The following is a 21,652-nucleotide window of genomic DNA, read 5'->3' on the forward strand; positions in this document are numbered from 1 at the left end:
AAAGGCACCCGTGCACCTAATCGACTAAGTCTAGCACTCTCGCTGTAGCTCTTGGCACGATTCCTTTGCAGGACTTGCAGGACATCAAGACTTGCAGCCCGTCGCACTTTCATTCACCAACTGCACTTACTTATTGTTATTGTTATTTGCACAATTTATTGATTGATTTTCACACACGTATTTCTCACGTATTTTTTCTCTTTTATATGCACAAAGCACAAAGTGTTATAAATTTTTTGTTCTGTTTTCAACGCTATGCTTGCAGTGGATTTAGATAACGCTTCAAGGGTGAATATGCTACTGTTAATATTATATTCTATCTAATATTTCATATTACGATCGATGATCAAATCACATATGTATGTATAACAAATGATCACCAAAATGGACACAAAATTAAATGATTTTTCCAAGGCAAGTTCTAACAATTTTTCTTTAAAAATTTAAAATTTAGAAGTGCAAACGAGCTTTATTCTAATATAAAATGTAAATTGTAATTAAATATTATAATTGTAATATTAACAAATGTAAATTAATAATAATTTGACTTGCCTTAATTTGATTTTATTTTATATTTTTTATTTAATTCAATCTTTATATCCATGTATATAATATAACTATTATGTGACATTATACATCTAAAATTCATTAAAACAAATATCCATAATGTGGCCGTTGATCACCATATATACATATACACATACTTTGCCTAAAAAAAATTACTAAGATTTGATTATATGATGAATATGTATATTAAATGTACCAAAAAGAAAAATGGACAAACTGCGTCACTGTCACATTTGCTGTTACAAACGTCTTTAGCGAAACGCATGCTTCAAATGCAGTATCACAATATATTACAAACGCATACTTACATTTTTTGCTGACATTCTGAATATGCCATCTCTGATCAGTATTAATTTGAGCTTTATTACAAAATTTATTGCACACATGGAACAGTACCTCCGAAATGGATCAACGAACCCCAAGACACGGCTACGTTGGCTGGAGGCGTATTGAGTCTTCACTGCAAAACTAGAGGTTCTCCGCCACCACAGATAATCTGGTTGAAACAACAAGGTATAATTTTAACTGGCACCTTAAAAATCTTCATTACAAATTATTAGTACTGATGAATATAATTTTTTAGGTCAAATGGGTAGTGATTTTGTTCCATTAGTGAACTTAGGTGGGAGATTCAAATTCATGAGCAATGGAACAATGATGGTAGAAAGTGCATCTTCATATGACGAAGGACAATATATGTGTAAAGCTGATAATGGAATTGGAACTCCACTTTCAAAAGTCATATACGTGTCTGTCAATGGTATGATTGATGAACAATGAATTATAATTATCTTAATTATAGATTATGAATAACTTAATAATTTTAAATAGAACCAGCAAGATTTGAGTCTTCTTCCAAAAACGTCACTGCAAGAAGAAATGAACCAATAACTTTAGTGTGCGATGTGATTGGAGATAATCCAATTCAAATACAATGGACGCACAATTTAAATAGACTTGATTTGAATACATATAGGTATGATTTTACGATTTAAATAATTAGCAAGAGAGTTGACTTGTTTCTGATATAAACCATATTTTTTAGATTAAGTACATCTGAAGTAAAAACTGATTCCGGATTGCGGTCTCAGTTATTTATAAGCAGAACTGATCGTCAAGATTCTGGGGTGTATAAGTGTCAAGCTGTAAATGCATTTGGTCACAGTGATCATTTAATTTATTTATCCGTCCAAGGTGATGACTGTTTCTTGATCCTAATGATTTATGTAGTATGTACATATCTTATTTATTCTTAAAAAATAATTTTATTTGCAGAAAAACCTGATCCGCCACATTCACTCTTAGTATTAGAAGTTGGAAGTAGATCAGCTCGTTTGGGTTGGGCTCAGGGTTTCGATGGAAATTCCCCATTATTAGGATATGCTGTCCAACATTCTCCTCTTAATATATTGCAAGGACCGGTCCACTGGGACGAAGCTGTAGTTCAGAATATATCGATTCATTCACTGATCAAAGGTGGACCCATTAAAAATAATATGATTAGTACAAGGTAATTAATTGGAATACATATATATAATGTTAACATATACATATGTGGTCGTTTGATTTCGTATATTTTTGTCTTAGTTCTAATGAACTTACTACGGAGTATGAAGCACTGGTCTCAGGGTTACAACCTCATAATAGTTATGCTGTTCGAATCCAAGCTATAAACCAAATCGAGCAAAGCGAATATACAGAGCCAGTTATAGTCAAAACTCAGGAGGAAGGTATGTACATTTTTTCATTTAATGTTATTCAATTAGCCAAATTGGTATACATAATATTGGAATCTTTAAATTGATAGTCAACATATCAGTCGATGTAATAAAATAATTTATCTAACGTATTATCGTATTATATTAATTGCGACTCATTTTCACAGCGCCATCTGAGCCTCCTCATAATTTACAAATTCAAACTGCTGGTCCTGGCGAATTACACGTCACCTGGCAAGCTCCACCGAGAGAATCCTGGAATGGAGATCTTCTGGGTTACACTGTAACCTGGTATGAATTATCTCCCGGAGCTGGCATCACAAACACCAGCAGATCAGCGACTGTCAATGGATGGTCCAGCACTGAGCTTACTTTGACCGGTTTGAAGAAGTTCACCAGATATGGTGTTGTAATCAAAGCTTTCAATGGAGTTGCAGCTGGACCAACTTCAGCACCAGCTATAGCAACCACTCAAGAAGGAGGTATAATATTTTTAAAACCCGAATAAGGTTTTTTTGTGATTTGTACTAAATTTGAATTGATATTGCAGTGCCGGAAGCAGCTCCTTTAGGAGTTGCGTGTATGCCTTTATCGCCAGTTGGTATTAAAGTATCTTGGAGACCACCACCGGCAGCACAACACGGAGGACTAATTCAAGGATATAAAGTTTTGTATACGCCGCAGCTTAGAGATCTAGGTGAGCATGACATATGAAGTATTTTATTTAAATTCAATTTTAGAAGTACGCTTAAATTAATTCAATTTTATTTTTCAGTTGAATACAATATAGGCGAAGTAAAAAGAATATCTACTACAGAAACATACATTCATGGTCTACACAAATATACGAACTATTCCATACAAGTATTGGCGTATACAAATGCTGGAGATGGAAAAAGGAGCTTTCCAGTGTTTTGCACTACAAATGAAGACAGTAAGATGTTATTAATTAATAAATATAGATCCCAAAATTTTATTTATAGTATTTATCATCATATTTCGGTTGCAGCTCCATCACCACCTCAAAAAATCAAGGCATTAGCAATGACAGGTGATTTAATACTTGTTAGCTGGATGCCTCCTCTAAGTCCAAATGGAGTGATTTCTCATTATACGGTGTATCATAGGGAAGCTGGAAGGTAATTAATATCATATCAAGTATTCACTATATATAGGTACACTTGCAATACAATAGTTTCAGATTTAGAGTTCAAAGACTTAAAATTTGTTTATATAAATATTTCAGAATTGGAAAGCATTCAAGTCATACAGTATCTGTCGATGGCAACAAACACTCAGATTTGATGTTTGAAGTGAGAAATTTAGCCGAACATCAACTATATGAGTTTTGGGTCTCGGCTACTTCTGGTTCAGGCGAAGGAGAGCCGACTTCAATCATAACTCAAGGAGCTAATGTCCGAGGTTGGTGTAATTTTAAGCATTAAAAAAATGAATTGAATTGATTTAACATATATTCTAAACATATTTCACAGCACCAGGTAGAATCGCATCATTTAGCCAAGTCATCCGTAAACCAGTTGGTTCTCAGTTGTTACTGACATGTCATGCAGTTGGTAATCCTCCACCTAGAGCTCGATGGCTTCATCGTTCCACAACAATTACTCATGCTTCACATTATCAAGTAACTTCGGAAGGAAATTTAAATATACATAGTGAGTGAAATTCAATTAGAATAATTTTTTGTTTGCGGTACTTACTTATTAAGTTATTTTTATTTATTTTCTGTTATAGAATTAGATACAACATCATCTGGAAATTTTACATGCTCAGCTTTGAATCTTTTCGGAGAAGATTCTATAACGTATACTGTGATAGCTATACTTCCACCATCATCAACTACACTCGGCTTACAATTTACAACTGCATCTACGATTAAAATACATTGGCAACCACCAAACGATGGTGGTTCGCCAATATTAGGTAATTATTATTAGTAAATTTTTAACAATCTCTGTATAGCAAACAATTTTTAATACAATAATTCCATATTTTACAGGTTATACTCTATTTTATAAGACGGAAACGGAAACCACGTGGCAAGTAATCGAATTGTCACCTGAAGTAAACTCTTATATCTTAGAAAGCCTTCAATGTGGTACATTATATATGATTAAACTACAAGCTCACAATAGAGTAGCAGCTGGAACTATCAGTGAAATATTATCTACGAGCACAAGAGGATCAGGTATTTAAAATGCAATCAATTCTGTTCCAATAAATATAAAATTATAATATTATTTTATTTATTGAAGTTCCGAGATCACCAAAACCAAGTGAATTTGTCGTTTCAAACTCTACGTCATTTAAATTAAATTTATACACGTGGAGAGACGGTGGTTGTCCAATTTCAAAATTAAAAGTTGAGTACAGATTGGTTGGAGAACTGCATTGGATTGTAGCTGCCGAAGGCCCAATGATAGATAATTTAGTGCTGAGTCAACTCATTGCAGCTCAGTGGTACCAATTAAGATTAGTTTTAACCAACGATGCTGGTACAACCAATGCCGAGTTACATGTTGATACTACCAAAGAAAATGGAGGTACTGTAAACTTAATTTATTTATCATATATGTTTGTGGAATGTTTTTTAAATAATTTTGATTTTGAGCAGGAAGGATACCTCCGTTGGATCCAAGCATTGCTTTAGCTGGTGGAGTACAAGCTAATGGAATTGGAGGTTCTGTATTACTGCCAGTAGCGAGTGCAGTATTGCTGTTAGCTGCTCTCTTCTTATTAGGATGCATTCTAATTAGAACTAGGCGGTATGTTTATTATTATTTTATTAATTTTACTATAATTTCTTTCAAAATTTATGAAAAATTAATTTCTATAATGATTATGATCTAATAGAAGACGAAAAAAATCCTCTATTTCTTCCGTTATATCAAAAAATTATCATCTATTGATTTATAAACTATGTGTGTGTAAATTAAAAATTAAATGGAGTTCAATTAATATGTTTTATTTCCAGATTACGTTGTTTATTTCACAGTCGCTATTCTAGAGACGACCGTAAATTAAGTGAAAGTAATGAACTCGAAAGGGAAAAATTGAGAGAAGGACAGAAGTTATACTCATCATCTTCCATAAACGGAAATGAAAAATCAAACGATGACTCTTCGGGTAAACTTTTTTGAGGTTTTTAAGTAAACTATGTTAAAAAAATGATAAAATAAGAGTCGGAAGTAATTTTAAAACAATTTTCAGAATTGTATGAAATAAGCCCATACGCCACATTCGGAGCAGCTACAGCAGGAGCCAGAAGTTCAGGAGGAGAACACGCACTCCATTTCCGTACTTTTGGCATGCCAGATAATGAAGCAGGGCCAGCAAGACTTCCGACAAATCATCGTAAACATCGTCGCTTGCACAGATGCGACACTTTCGAATACGGTACTAATTAATTTGCTATACATATGTACATTTATTCCAATAGGCTTTCATAACATGAGCTTTATAAATAAGAATAAAAATGACAAAAAATCACAGATGAATCAACTTTATCAAAAGCTATGACCGTCGAAATGAGAACAAACCATTTTGGCGGCTTACCCAGCGGACGATCGAGTAGCGCTGGGAAATCCCTAAGAAGCTCCGGAGGAGCAGCTTGGGAGAGGAGAAAACATAGAGATCCACCGACCACAGACTCGGATGATAACAGTGACAGTCCGGGAAATACAACAACTAAAGGTTAACTATGCTATTTTTTTAATATACCCTACAATATTTTTATGGAATCCTTAAGAGGGCTGTACACCCGAAACCTTCATTTTGTTGCCGTTCCTTTTTTCGATATATACATATATTGAATAAATGCGACATTATATATCAATATATATATTGAGTGAATGCGACAGTTGCGCTTCGACCAGATAATGCGGTAATATTTTAAATCGATAAAATCGAGGTTTCATATTCTCCAATTTTCTCTTCCGAAACTGGACCAATTTAAAAAAAAATCATCATCAGTATCAGAAAGATATTTTCTATGCAACTGTGCGCATATTTTTTTTAAAATCGACCGTTAAATAAGCACGCTGGACTCTTTTCGTGGGTGTAAAAAGAGGCGATTTTATAGATGTTTGGCGGCTCCTAGTTCCTATAAAGAATAATTAATCGAAAAAATAAAAACACAGATGCATGCCAATGATGGATATCCATAGCATATTAAATAATTTCTCTAGTGTCATAATTGAGGAAGGGAGAAGTGTAATATATTTGTATGGACAAGGCGCTGGTGTCCAGCCCTCTTAAGCATTTATGATATGAAGAGTTTCATACCAAAAATGGATGTTTTGTTTTATGTTGATCAATTAAAGACGTTTATTTTTATTTTTCAGGGTCTAGGTGTGCATCTCCCTTGAGCGGTGAGAGAAGTTATACTCCAGGGCGGTTGCAGATGGCACGATGCAGCAGGTAGACCTCAGGTACCCTGACCCTTACCACGCGCTTTTCCTGACACATGCACCGCCTTCAAGCACGCCTTTTCTCTCCTTATTTTGACATTTAAACCATTTTAGTATATATTATTATACCTATACGAATACAAAATTAGATTATATGTAATATTCAGTAAAGTAGTTTTATTAAAGATTTTATTTTGATAGTTTTTTAACGAACAACTTTAAAGAGCAGAGTAATTCAGATTAATTTATATTGTATAATAAGTATCGATTAAAATTTTAATTATTTGACATAATGATTCTGAGAGAAATTATAACGAGCTCAAAAATTTTGCCGAAAGCAGTAAAAAGGTAATTCTATTATTTACAAAATAATCTTACATTTTTTACTAATTATAATTTCCATTCATGATTTTTACTTTTACTATTCGTGGTGTAAAGAATCTACATTCCTATATTTCAAACATATAAAGTAAACTATGCTTATTTCATTTTTCAATTTTGTTAAGAACAGTATCTTATGAATTTACAAAATTCTTTTAGATACCTTCAAACAGAATAATTTAATTTTTGAGCATATGGAAATTTAGATATTTAGCCCTTAAGTTGTTTTAATATATTACAATTATTTTATGTTTCAAGACATTATTTTATTTTACTCATATCGTCAAGCTTAGTGTTTGCATATATAATATTATATTTAGAAACATAAATCACGGCATGCTTCGATCACATTTCCCACACGCATGTGACTAAAATATTTGCATCTAAAATATTGAAAAGAGTTTGATCCAAAGAATTAAAAATATTTAAATTTTCAACTTTGTAGAACTTTTTACCAGAGTCAAACGTGAATACTACAGAGATATAATTGAAATTTTCCTTGAAGCAACTTAAAAATAAATAAATTGAGAAATCTACCAGTTATATCACTGTGTTTGCATGCTATACCCATATATATTCATATTTTTAATTAAATTAAAAAAGAAAATTTCATTAATATACAAAAATATATATATATATAACTTCATATGCATATAATAGACACATTGCTCACTACTTATTTAAGTATTGCTAATTCATTATATTAATTAGAGACTTTCAATTCCAGTATTTACCTGAACAGTCGAGGAGACGGTGATTCCAATTCCACAAGAGTATCGTCTCCTCGTACCGGCTGCGATACAATCTCAAATATTGCAGTACCGCCTGATATAACAATTCTCATTGATAAGTAAATATAATAATAGTATAAATGCTGTAAAAATTGTGGGTTCAAATCATAAATAATATGTGTTTTGTTTCAGATATCAACAGAAGAAAGAACAAGAACGCAGAGAATGTACTATCCATGTATAGCAGATTTAAAGATCGTGTTGTAGCTGGAGCCAAATGGAAAGCTGCTATCAGAAAATATTTATATATATATTTTGAAATGACTGTACAACCAATTGAAAATGATACATATCATAATAGACTGCTAATTAATATTTTAAATTAATTGAATTATTAAATATATATAATGATATTTCATATTTTCCTTTTATTGTTGTTAAAAAATATTATGCACAGTTATGTACTTGCATGTATGTATGTATTTGACGAATGAGACGTATTAAACCGTGTGTAATTAATCTGTGTTTTATTTGGGATATACACTAATGGGTGCTTAAAGGTGGCCAAGAAATAATACACAACATTATAATAATTATCAATTATTTATTTCACATTTTAAATTTACAAACCAAGGACTACATACTATGTTTTTATAATGTAATATTTTACCCGTTATTTTTTATTTTACATTGTTTTAGTCTGTTTTGTTTTATATATTTAAATATAAAAATCTCCATAGGAGCTTGTATTAGATACATAATATTATTCTTTTAATTTCCAGTCGTTAAAAGTTTACAATAAAACATATCTCATGTATATAGGATTATCTAACGTGATCTTCAAATTTACGCTTTTTTTTTTTGAATCACTAACCGTTTTAGTTTTACAACTCAAGGTTTCATTTTAAATACCATGTTTATAAAATTTAAATTAAAAATACACACACCGTTCAATAATATTTTTTTCTTATTAGACAACGCCATTGCTAAAATATCTATAAATGATTTACAAATAGATTACACACACCACGTCCTCTCCATTTCTTTTTAACTCTCGTTTCCTTCTAAATTTGAGCTAAACACCATTTCGTTTATATTATACATATATACTTTTTTGTAATATATTCATTTATTTTGTTCGTTTGGCAACCTACGTATCGTATCAGCAAATGGACATGTCATCATCCCTCCGAACTGTACCTATGTCGGCGCATTTAAGTTTTGGTCATTTGGTCAACAGAGATAAATTTCAGAGGAATGTGACCACTAATTGCGCCATCTCAAATTGATGTCAAAAATTTTAAAAACCAATCGAACAAATAAACAAAAGAATCGACTAAATTTATTTCATGAGCGATAAATTAAATCAGATGTTATTTCGTTAGAAAGCAAACATTCTATTCACATTAATCCATGTCAATAATCATGTAATTAATTTAAAGAAATCATAATATAATAATTTCACAAACAAAAGCTTATGTTCTAATAAAAATGTATTTTAAGTGACGTTTCTTTAATGGGTTTTTATTTATGTTTCATTTTTATTTTACTAAGTATCTTTGAGGATACTTATAATTTAGTAAAGTTCTCTGTTTACATAAAGTCATAAATTTCAATAGGAATCTAATAAGAAATAATTGCGAAATAAATTTTAATATTGAATTTTGGTCAAATTTAATCGTAGTTAATAATATATTAGAATAATACTGGTCATGATGCAAATTATGAAAAAAAAAATTCTCTAGATATGATGACAATATTTTTGCATATAATTTGCTAATTTTGCCAACTATGGCGTGAAAATATTCCATTAAAAAAGTATTCAACTTAATTTTTGTTACGTTATAATTATATAGTATAATAATTATCAAATTCCTTAGCCACCAAAAAAAGTATTGTCTGTTTCAAATGACATTTTTGTAAACAGAGTCCCAGTCATCGTTTTATTTATCTTATAATAATACAAACGAACATAAAATAATTCTTGAAATATATTGAAATTTTATTGTAAAGTCATTAAAATAAATTATTTTAATCATTATATTTAATACAATAAATGAACATTAAAAATACAATTTAATAAAAAAAATCCACTCAGTGGATGAATCACTTAAGAATTATTTACGTTTCACTTCTTTTAAAATCCTCACTCTGGATTTGTCCTTTAATATTTTAGTTCATGTTTATCATACTCTATTTTTTTATTTATTTATTGTTATCAATTTTATTATACATCCAATGCATTATTTTTTTAAATTATTTTAGTTTATTTTTAAATGACTTTAAATACAATGTTTATTGACATGATTGACTTTAAATTTGTACGGCCAGTACAAAACCGCGATAATCAATAGAAAAAGGTAATATCTGTTTACGATTAAATTTTTATTTTGTTAATGTTAAGAATCTTAAGTTTTTTATATATATATATTATGTATTAATATATATATATATATATATATATATATACTTTTTTTTTTGTAAATATGTAATGTTCAATTTCTACCTATGCTACATATTTTCTTTTCTATTATCTTAAAACTATTAGAAATAATTTGTGTGTTTGCTACATTCATTGCCAAATATGTTATGAACAAGAAACAAGAGATTAATTTCTTGATTGAGTTATTTCTTCATTTGGTCTTTTTGAAATTCCTGATCTATCGTCTACCTTTAAGCAAAAGTAGCAATATTATATTTTTATATATGTATATAGAAAGTTCAATCGGTAAAAATGGATATAGATGTGGGAGTAAAATGAAATAAATTTCAATTTACTTGAACGAAAACCGATGAATAGAAATTTCCTGAGAAAGCGCATGTAGCATTTTTATCTTTATATAAAAAACTAATCTTGAATTGGTTTTGATAAATTTAAAATGGTGTTTTTTAGTTATTTTTTCTTCTAGATAATTTTACATATTAAACAGCTAAGTAAGAAGTAGTTAGTAGTACAATAGTAGTGAATACTGGATTATATGATAAATAGCAAATACAATACTAATTAGAGAATATTGATGAATCGAGAACGAAGATTGCATAGTTACAATCTAACGGGAGATTAATGACAATGATTACAATGTGGAGTTTGATTACAGTTGCAATGGAGAGAGATCGTCACTGATTTCACACTCGAAACGTTCGACATTATTATATATAATAGTACAATACAAATTAACAAATGAGCAATCAACGTAAGCGTATTTGATGATATAATACATAAATTATAATCTTACACGGTAATTAAAAAGTAATTCAACATTGATATTACATTTATAAATAATCATACACATAAAATAAATACAAATTCAGTGTTGTATCAACTTTATAATTGAATTGACGTTTGAAAATCTTTTTTCCTCATGTAAAGAGCTTCAGAATTTCAATACCATTTGTTTAAAATATTATATTACAAGGCGATACACGTCTGTGATCACATAAACAGATTGAATATATATATGTAGTAATAATTAACTTTCATTTAAAGATAATGATTTAAATCACAAGAATATAATAAAATAAATTATATAAGAAGTAATTCATTATACATTTTTGAAATAAGTTGTTACACTTTAGTATAAATTAATAAAGATATATATCTCTTGGTACATCAAAATTATAACACAAATATAATAATCCAGAGTGTAGACTAGACATAATTAAATAAATATATTTTCGAATAAAAAAAGTATACCAAGTATTGCATTTTTAATTAAAATACACTAATCTAGGGGTTTAAGATTAATAACATAATAATAATTGTTTTAATACATAGTTGACTCGTCACGAACGAATGTATAGTCACTAAACGTATGGTTAATAATAGTTAATGGTTGAATCTCTCGTGTCTCGATTTATAAAATCAAATATACATAAATATATATACGGATAAATATAGTTTATAGATTTGAAAATTTGAAACTAGAATCTAGTGAATTGAATACACATAAAGACTAACTATTTCATATTTTACCTTCCGCTCCTTTCACCGCTCATCCCTCGAATATATAATATATTTTATATATGTATATATATATATGTATATATAGAACAATATTTTAATTAATTATTCAATAAAGACGATTTTAAAATATTTAAATTTATACAGCCAATCTCTTTTATTAATATTTAAACCGTAATTATAATAATTAGACGAAATCGCCTTACATTGCATATGGTGTGCCACAGTGTTGGTCGCTTCCCGCATAGGTACCCGATTTAATATAATAAATGTAAAATATAAGAAAAAACATTACAACAAAATATAATCTGGCCTATAATTATTATTGAATTAATTTATCATAAAATTAAATTGACACGTTCATTTGAATGAAATGAAATACTAATAAAAAAGTTCCAAATGTACAATATATTATATATGTAGTTCCCATTTTTATGCGGTTCGCCGCGGGCCCCGCACCCATACGTTTTAATTTATTTATTTATACAAAAATTCGTTTTTACTAACCAATAACAATTGAACAAGATAAAATTTATTTTTTAATTTATTTATATTCATTTATGTATCTATAATTTTATTATGTATTCAATAATCAATTACACTTATCGTGAAATAAAATTAAGTGGATGATAACACATACATGCTCTCGTATTAAATGTGCAGTTACCAATTACATAACGATAACACATATTTAACGTTATGTATGCCTAATTCTCTCAAATTGTACAAACGATGGTGATTGTTTTTTCATATGTATTATAATATAATATAAAATGAATGTTGATTAAACAAAAAGAATTAGACATAACATGCACACATATATATATATATATATATATATATATATATATATATATATATATATATATATATATATATATATATATATATATATATATATATATATATATATATATTTATATATATATATATATATATATATATATATATATATATATATATATATATATATATATATATATTTATATATATATATATATATATATATATATATATATATATATATATATATATATATATATATATATATATATATATATATATATATAAATATATATATATATATATATATATATATATATATATATATATATATATATATATATATATATTTATATATATATATATATATATATATATATATATATATATATATATATATATATATATATATATATATATATATATATATATATATATAATTTGAAATATATAATGACTACACGAATGTACGACACAAGCACGCTCATAATATTAAATATAAATCCATATTAAAATTATATTTTCTCGATTCCGTATTTGAACATTCTTTTTAATGGTTATTTTTTTGTTAGTTTTTATTATTAAATTGCACTATTTCAATTTAAGTGGAGAGTAAAATGTAAAATGATTTTTTTTAGAATATAATATAATAAATATGTATCGGAAAAAATATATATGTGTATGTATTGTATGTACTTTAGTTATAAAAATGCAGTTAAAAGTCTGCTGAAAAAATATTGTTAAAAAAATATATTCGAGCAAAAGTTTGAAGAGTAGTTGTTTTGAATGAACAATAAAATACCTGTATTATTAATGATAGTCAAAATTTCAGCAGAATTGTAGTCCGTTTTGATCCTTAAAACACTTATGAACTATCAACCGAAGGCCGTTTTGGCACCGTTTAGCTTTACAAACTAATATCAATTCCGGTTCGTTAGCTGTTGTAATTAATTTAACGAGACAGTTAATGAATAAACATAAAAAAACGTTTGTTTCATTAATTTAATATTTTTTTAATTAACAATATCATTTATTCAACTAGCAACAGTATCGAGAATGTTAACAACGTTGTGCGGTTTATCTTTTTTTTAGTTTTTTAATTTATTTATTATTACTTATTATATTATTTCAATTTTAATTAAGTATTAATAATATTTATTTGTGATTAAGATAATTTGCATTCGTTTATATGTCCGAAAAAGAATATGCACAAATAAATTGTCCGAGAGCTTTTTTTTTACTTACGTATGTCGTTGACATTAAGATTTTCCAACGATAGAAAAATCACAACTCTGAAGCGCACATTCAAACAAATAAATCGCACTAAATGGCAGTATTCATTAAATGTATACTTTTTATAATTAATTATTATAAGTGTTATTTTTTTTCATTTATTAACTTGGTACGTGTGAATGAGCGTGCTTTTGAAACGCAAATTGTCCTCGGCAGTGCTTTTTAAATAGTTTTGTTAATCAGCACTGCTCTACATAGTATTAATATGTATATTGTGAATATTCGATCTCAATGATAACTATATTACATTACTTGAGAGTTTTTATTCTTAAGTAGTGGTGGATCTGCACGTGGTGTCCAGTTTTCGCACACTTAACAGAGTCACACTGCGCTGACGTCCAGTGTCCATATGTTCTTTTTTTAATTGCTTAATTTTAAGTACAATTTTTTTTGCGATGGCTATTTGAAGCGCACGTGATATAATATATGTGTAAATTTTTTTTTCTTGAGCAGCTCTGTCTCCGATCTCGGCTTTGATGATATGGCGACAATGCAATAACGCTCTAATTAACTATTATTGAACGATTATGTGAGGTGCCGACAACAACACTGCAACCGTTGCAATTATGGTGAACAGCGTGAAGATGATCAAACAAAACCTGAAATTTTATATAAAAAATTCATAAGTATATAATTGCTATGAAATCATACATATGTGCAGGTTTTTGCACCGAAAATATATATATAATATACAAATGTATTCAATAATTACTTCATACAAGATATGCACATACATACATATATACATATATCACATATGTACATATGTATGTATGTATGTATAGTGGGAAAAAAAATATTTACAAATTTCATGCACAATATTCATAAATATAACGAATATCAGTAAATGCAATAATGAATAACAGTCAGTAAAACATAGATTTAAAGTCTTTGTTTTTGTGTTAAATCAATATAAATTAAATTATATTTACAGACATATGCATGTATATATTATTTAATTAAATATATGTTTTACTTTTTCATCCAACTTTAATTAAATCTTCTTTATATAAGAAAATAGTTATAAAATCAAACAGTAAGATTACCTGTTATTGGTAGTAGTTTTTCATCTTATATAAAATATATTGTCAATTATAAATATACACAATTATATTGTTGTTTAGATAAATTTAAAAATTATAATATCATAAAATTAAACTACGTAGTCCATGAAATGAAAACATATACTATTGTAATATTTAAATTAGTCTTTAAATATATCACACACTTCATACAAAAATAATCGTAATGATATATAAAATCCAGTTTTTTTTTCTCAATCTAATTAAATCAATATGCATACATATACACACACATAGATACACAGAACTAAATTTGAACAAAACTACTCATTATTTTACCAGCAAAGTTTTAACTACATGTACATATATGTACATACTAGTATGTAATAAATTTTCAAATTTGTCCCTTCTGAAATAATTTCCATTTCATTCGCACGAAACGAACGAATAATTTGCCCTACCAGAAGAAACCGAATTAATTATGTAGAAACAAAAAGGTAACGGTTCAAACGGGTGAGAACAACTGTTGAAAATTCACATATTATACTTATATATGTATAATATGCATAGGTATGTTTGTATGTATGTATATAGATTATATATACAAAAAGGTTAAGGTATAACTTTGATCCAATATTTTGACATGTATAAGGTATAATGTTATTAACAGACCTATCAACAACCATGGCGGCAAATTTCCAATCGCTAATGAGCTCAGCTTCTTCGTCAGCCTTCTTCATCCTGCCGGTGATGAACTGAAGCTCCCTAAGGATGTTGTGCAGCTCTCGATGGGTGCTGGACAGCGGCAGTGCATTGCTTTGGTCCTCTACTGTCGCTGGCCTTATGAAACTCCTCCGAAATTCAGCTCTGTAACATTTTGAACTTATTAAATATAAAGTCGATTTGTAGCTATTCTTGTGGGGCGAGAGCGCGTTTCGAATTCTCGTGTAAATTTCCATGCGAACTTCTGTTTTCGACCGCTTTTACGGTGGGTTACCTGACACAGTTAAGTTAACTTTAACGCCCAGTGTTGGTGGAGTCGTGAAACAAGCGAGTTAAATTATACGTAAAGTTTTCTGGTACAATGCAATCCATTACACTTATACGAAAACACCGATTTTAACGAAACTCGTACGTTTACGTCGAACTTACTACCTATTCGGCGCTTTTTGTTTAAATTAAACTAAATTAAATTGCATTGACTAAATTGACATATTTACAATTGATTGAAAATAAATCATTTTTTTCAACAAGACCTCTTGAAAGTTATTAATTGTGGAGCTAAACTTTTCATGTAATACAAAACCTGCATCCAATTAATTAATTAAATTCAAATTTAACAATAATAAAAAAAACAAAACAAATAACTATTCCTATTGTGAGTGAAAGCTTTGAATTCAAAGTAATCAATTATCTATTGAAATGATTTCATAATGTTTTAATATAATTTTAGGTCATGAATATATGTAATTAATCAAGTTTGAATACAAAAATTTGTGTTAAATATGTATGTAGTGTGTTCTTAATTATGAGAATAGTCGATTTGACAGACCAATAGAAAGTAATATAAAATGCACATACAAAAAATTCTAAAATGTACATACAAGTTTTTCATAAAATATAACTTACTAAGTAAGTAATCAGGTAATTGTTCTATTGTTGATTAGATTCGAAAGCATCTAAAAAGACAGTCTTCTCAAATACATGTATATGTATCTGTTTTTTTTAATGTCAACCTGCGGTCCAGATCCAGATGATTAATTGATTTTTGATTAATCAAAAAAATAAAAAAAATAGAACCATGCCTATGGTGGATATAAATAGCATATTAAAAAATAATTTCTCTATTGCCATAATTGAAGAAGGGAGAAGACTAATACGTTTGTACGGACAAGGCGCTGGGGTCCAGTCCTCTTAAGAATTACATATGAATGTTGACCATATTTTTTCGGCATTTAAAGCAATTTATGTTTTTTTGTTCACTGAAATGACTTAATCATTTTTATAATTATTTGTTCATAGATAAACAGTTTCATAAAGGGGAAAAATATATATATATATATATATATATATATATATATATATATATATATCAGTAGCTTTTAATATTATTTTATAACTCCATAGTATTATTATTTTAAGACATACATATATGTATGTAGGTATGTTGATAGAATTGATCTTTTGTTCATTAAGCTTAACATATGTACAAAGAATCTTATTAAAGTAGAATAAATATCACATAGCAAGACATTATCGAGTGTACGATATAATCTTAGATATTCATCGTAAATATCAAGCAGTGTAAAGGTGCCTTCAATGTTATCGGAAACCCATCGATATAGACTGAATTAATGGTTCATTTAATACGTTACACTAATTAGGATATCGGTTGATGGGGTCATAAATGGGATGTATGTATGATCGATCACCCTATTTATTCCATACAATTTTACACGGAAAGGAGATTTCATATATGTACATATGTAGGTAAATAATTTCAGAAATTGTCACGAAGACTTGGAGAGTTTAGTTTTAACCATCGACGCACAAATAACTTGGTTCTTAATAGCAATTGAATTAGTTGAAGCGTCTATCGAAAACAAAACTAAAGTTTTGGCACCGAGCAATAATTTCGCCAGAACCGAAACAAACTCGACCAATTAGCCGTCGCGTTTTCGGATTGTTTGTGTTATTTGTGCCATTGGTCAATTTGTTCTATTGTCACTTCGGATTATGGATTCTGCAACAAACGAATGGAAAATTGTTCGCGACGCCCCCACAATTTTCGGATATTTTGGATGATTTTTTTTATTGTGTGTGTGAGAGAGAGTAAACAATGAGGCCTAATTTCCGAGTTGCGTAATAAATGATTGAGAGGGTTTGAAACAATAATGAATTCAGTAAACTAAATTCAAAACTTTGTGCGTTGTTGAATTGTGATTCGCATTGTGCGAATTGTGATTCGCATTCTGTGCCTGGTAACCCCTTTTTGTAATACGATTAAATAACACTGAATTTTCGTAGAAAGTTTTTGATATAAGTATACTTTATATTTACAAGTAAAACGAAAACCTTAATTTTAACATTGTTTCTACGAAACTTCGATTTAATTATTATAAAGGCAGTAAAATGAAGAAATTTGTATTTTTAAAAGCAAAAATTTGCTTGGAATGTTTTACAATCAGAGTATGTAACTTAAACTCCAAAGCGATAAGTGTACTACATAATACCGATCAAGAAACACTAGATTATAAATAAATATATAATAATTATTATATATTTTTACATTATGCCAGCAGCATAGCTCGTTCGTTAAGCTTCTGTTTAGCGTCGAGAGGCGCCGGGTTCGATCCCAGGGCCGGGCCTCGAATGAAAAATGAATTTTTCATCGTATGCTGTTGCTTAGGCTTGGATTTGTGATTTTAGGTTGATCGTTTCCTATCAGAGTTTGCCAATTTTCTCTGATTTCATTGTTGAAACGGTTCCCGTAAAAATTGGCTAAAATCCCTCCCATACAATATGTCACCTATAATTTGTAATTAATTAATGTGCAATAAATAAGTTTGTGTACAAATTTATATATGCCTCATTGATTTGCGTTTTGCGATTGAGTTTTTCAGTGTCTCGTAATTCAGTGACTTATATAAAAATGCTGCATTATAATTGTAATTTGTAATTTGTAATTGGCCAGGAAGGCGCATTGGGGCTTAACTGTAAGTCCTTCCTGGTATATATGTAAAAAAAAAAAAAATTATATACGACATCTATTGTCAAACTTAGCAAAGTAGCATTTTATACAATACGTCAATACAAGCATTTATACAATGCGAATTCATCATCCACAGAGACATCCATTTAGAAATTTTTGTAGCATTTTATTATACAAATCGGCGAACGTCAAGACGCTGAATAACTTGAGATAGGAAAAGAGAAGCCAATTTTACAGGAACCGTTTGAATAAACATTGGTATATTCTGATAGGAAACGATCTACCCGGAGTCACAAACCAAAATCTGGCCAGCTAGGATTCGAACCGTGACCACTCTGCTTGAAATTATAATATGCTAACCATTAGTCTACAATGCTGCTATCTTCAAATGGACTCACCAGGTATCGGATGAAACTTTAAGCTGTCAAAACCGTTAAAACAACCGTCAACGCCGAGTATTTAAAATGAAAATCCTATGGAAACCACATTACAACGATACTATAATTCTTAAATTGCGCTAATTTTTAAAATATTGCAATCCATGGTTAGTAAATATGTATATACATAAAGGATGAGACAAACTATTGAGAATACTTAATCTTATTCCAAATTGTTTGTGTATGAATAAACTACATACATCGTGCGTTTGTCAATTTATTTTTTTGTGTACACTATAACTGGCCGGATTAGTTTTTGTACGAACAAACAAGTATTTTCATGAACTAACAAAATGTACACTTAGACTGTAACGTATATATTATATGAATTCAAAATAAAATAATACTAAATCAGTAATGTGAAGTTATATTATATATTACACATACTCATGTGGTGCTCACTGTAAATGGAATATTATATTTTTATTTATGTTTATTATTATTTTTTGTCTCATTATACAACTTTCTTTTTATATTTTATTCTGTATGTGTGCCTATTTAAATAAAATAAATAAATAAATAAATACTAAGCCGCAAATATGTATATTGTGCTAATTTTATCCAAATTAAAAATGATTCAAAGGACGACCAGAAAATTTGCACATTTTGAAATTAATTTTTATTCCATATTTTACGCCGCGTCAAAAGCTTTCACTGAAATTGATTATTACATTCGAAAATTATGGAAAATTCGTCACCTGGCGCGCTTCTTTTTTCCCATTATATTTATGTAAAGTGGGAATCGATTTTCCCAATATATAATATACATATACATAATATGTTTGATACTAAAAAAAATTTAATATATTATACCCGGGTCCCAAGTTTCCAGTGGAAGCAGCACTGTTGGGTCCACCACCAGCCACGTGCCGGAAGTCATCGTCGATATCGAGCACGTTGGCCAACAGAGACTTGGAAGACCTCTCCTTCAGCTCCAACTCTTTCATCCTGTTGCTCATCATTATCGTTTTCCTGGTTATTTTCTTGCCGGGACGTGACATGCCCAACATCCACGGCAACCATTGCAAAAATACTGATTTTATCTGAAAAATCAAGGCAGCATATGTAGTTCAACATCCTTTAAAAGCATTTCAATCAAAATCAACCAGACTTTATCTAAAGCAAATGTTTATGGCATATTGAAAATTAAGATATATTGACATACGTCATTATGACCAGATTATAAAAACGTCACACTCTGCGAGTGAGTTATAACGAGTTATAAAATATACATACATATGTACATAAATCATCTGCAATCAACAGTAAAACCGAGTGTATTTGCAGTTAGTGATTGGACACGTTCAAAATTGTATAGGTATAGATGTACCTATGTATGTTATGGATCGTGGTCGTTGCCAATTCGGAAGGCTTTAGGTATTCGTCGACAAATAGTCGACGATCTCTACTACCGGACAAATTTCCAGGACATTTCCGGAAAACGCATTCTAGGGATTGTGTGGGTGGATCCGGGAGTTCGATTGCACCGAACAAATATCGAATATTCCCGGATTCAACGTGTATTCAACCGTATCCAGCGTCCTAGGTATCCCATTCGATTTAATCACAACGTTAGATAATTCAATGGAACGGCTTCACAAAGTCTACCTATAGATAATTTAAAATAGTCTTAATGTAACCAAAAATTGATTGGTTTGGATGTGAATTTTCAATTCAAACATGCAACGATACTACATACAACAATTAGTATTGTATTGTTGTATATAACTAGATTATTGTTGTCAGTCTGATAAATATATAGAAGAACCGCTTATTATGAGTAGAGTGAAAATTCGTTTGGTGCGATCTCTGATATTCCGCATTGCATTTTTTGGAGTCGAAACATGGATTCTGAAAAAGAGAGAAAGTGAAAGGACATGCTAGATGCATTCCAAATGTGCTGTTGAGACGCACATTTGGAAAACGCACGAATATCTCCATCCTCAAAGAGCTGGCAGTTTCAAAGAGACTCTCCACAACATGTAGGGGAAGGGTTCTTTCCTACTTTGGCCATATTGCCAGGAAGAATGTGGAAAGTCTGAGGAGGCTCTAGTCACCGGAACGCTGGAGGGAAGGCGAGCAAGAGGACGATCTCCCAAAAGATGGTCAGACCAAATTAAAGAACTGACGGGATCGTCCTTAACGCCTTCAAATTGGCACATTACCGGTAGGAGTGAAGGCGAATCGTCCATAAAATTCCAGAAGACATCAATGACCACGATTGAGCAAACGAGGAAGAAGAAGATTGAACTAGAATGTCATTCTGCGGTCTTGTATCTGTGTATGTACACACATGAGAAAAATATATGAATATTTTTAAAAAATCTCGTAAATGATTCAAATAATGAAACTACTATTATTAATTTTAATTATGTTCTCAGAGCAAATGCTCAAGGAAATGGTTACAATGATGAAATTTTGTAAAATAGCAAAGTGGAAGACATTTTACACATATTTTTCGTATTATTATACATTGTATTTTTGAACAAAGTATTAATTATATATGTATATATAAATTTACATCTTCAGAAAAAAGTAGGTATACAGATTCATATAATGGAATATTTACATGTGATTTTGTATATAATATCAATCTTGTTAGTGTTCAATGTTAATAGTG

At 29.4% G+C, this 21,652-nt stretch overlaps 2 protein-coding genes across 2 annotated transcripts in view; one reads left to right on the top strand and one right to left on the bottom strand.

The window, feature by feature from the left end:
* Positions 1-8,068, top strand: part of Dscam3 (Down syndrome cell adhesion molecule 3) — a 132,076-nt gene extending 124,008 nt beyond the window's left edge. The window contains exons 15-35 of the mRNA XM_077439298.1: positions 961-1,080; positions 1,151-1,327; positions 1,399-1,543; positions 1,613-1,761; positions 1,843-2,077; positions 2,155-2,297; positions 2,453-2,767; positions 2,836-2,993; positions 3,069-3,219; positions 3,295-3,424; positions 3,532-3,707; positions 3,779-3,958; positions 4,038-4,226; positions 4,303-4,491; positions 4,559-4,846; positions 4,918-5,068; positions 5,278-5,429; positions 5,514-5,699; positions 5,796-5,996; positions 7,805-7,943; positions 8,017-8,068. Coding sequence (XP_077295424.1) covers positions 961-1,080; positions 1,151-1,327; positions 1,399-1,543; positions 1,613-1,761; positions 1,843-2,077; positions 2,155-2,297; positions 2,453-2,767; positions 2,836-2,993; positions 3,069-3,219; positions 3,295-3,424; positions 3,532-3,707; positions 3,779-3,958; positions 4,038-4,226; positions 4,303-4,491; positions 4,559-4,846; positions 4,918-5,068; positions 5,278-5,429; positions 5,514-5,699; positions 5,796-5,996; positions 7,805-7,943; positions 8,017-8,068 — 3,626 coding nt within the window. The remainder of the gene's footprint in view (positions 1-960; positions 1,081-1,150; positions 1,328-1,398; positions 1,544-1,612; positions 1,762-1,842; positions 2,078-2,154; positions 2,298-2,452; positions 2,768-2,835; positions 2,994-3,068; positions 3,220-3,294; positions 3,425-3,531; positions 3,708-3,778; positions 3,959-4,037; positions 4,227-4,302; positions 4,492-4,558; positions 4,847-4,917; positions 5,069-5,277; positions 5,430-5,513; positions 5,700-5,795; positions 5,997-7,804; positions 7,944-8,016) is intronic.
* A 6,155-nt stretch (positions 8,069-14,223) lies between these two features.
* The window catches only part of nAChRalpha6 (nicotinic acetylcholine receptor alpha6), a 94,367-nt gene continuing 86,938 nt past the window's right edge, over positions 14,224-21,652 (bottom strand). Inside the window, exons 9-11 of the mRNA XM_077439883.1 lie at positions 19,846-20,075; positions 15,556-15,750; positions 14,224-14,460 (exon numbers count right to left, since the gene is read on the bottom strand). Coding sequence (XP_077296009.1) covers positions 14,376-14,460; positions 15,556-15,750; positions 19,846-20,075 — 510 coding nt within the window. The 3' untranslated portion in view covers positions 14,224-14,375. The remainder of the gene's footprint in view (positions 14,461-15,555; positions 15,751-19,845; positions 20,076-21,652) is intronic.

The sequence above is a fragment of the Arctopsyche grandis genome, chromosome 10 (assembly GCF_051622035.1).
Source record: "Arctopsyche grandis isolate Sample6627 chromosome 10, ASM5162203v2, whole genome shotgun sequence".
NCBI classification, from domain to species: Eukaryota; Metazoa; Arthropoda; class Insecta; order Trichoptera; family Hydropsychidae; genus Arctopsyche; species Arctopsyche grandis.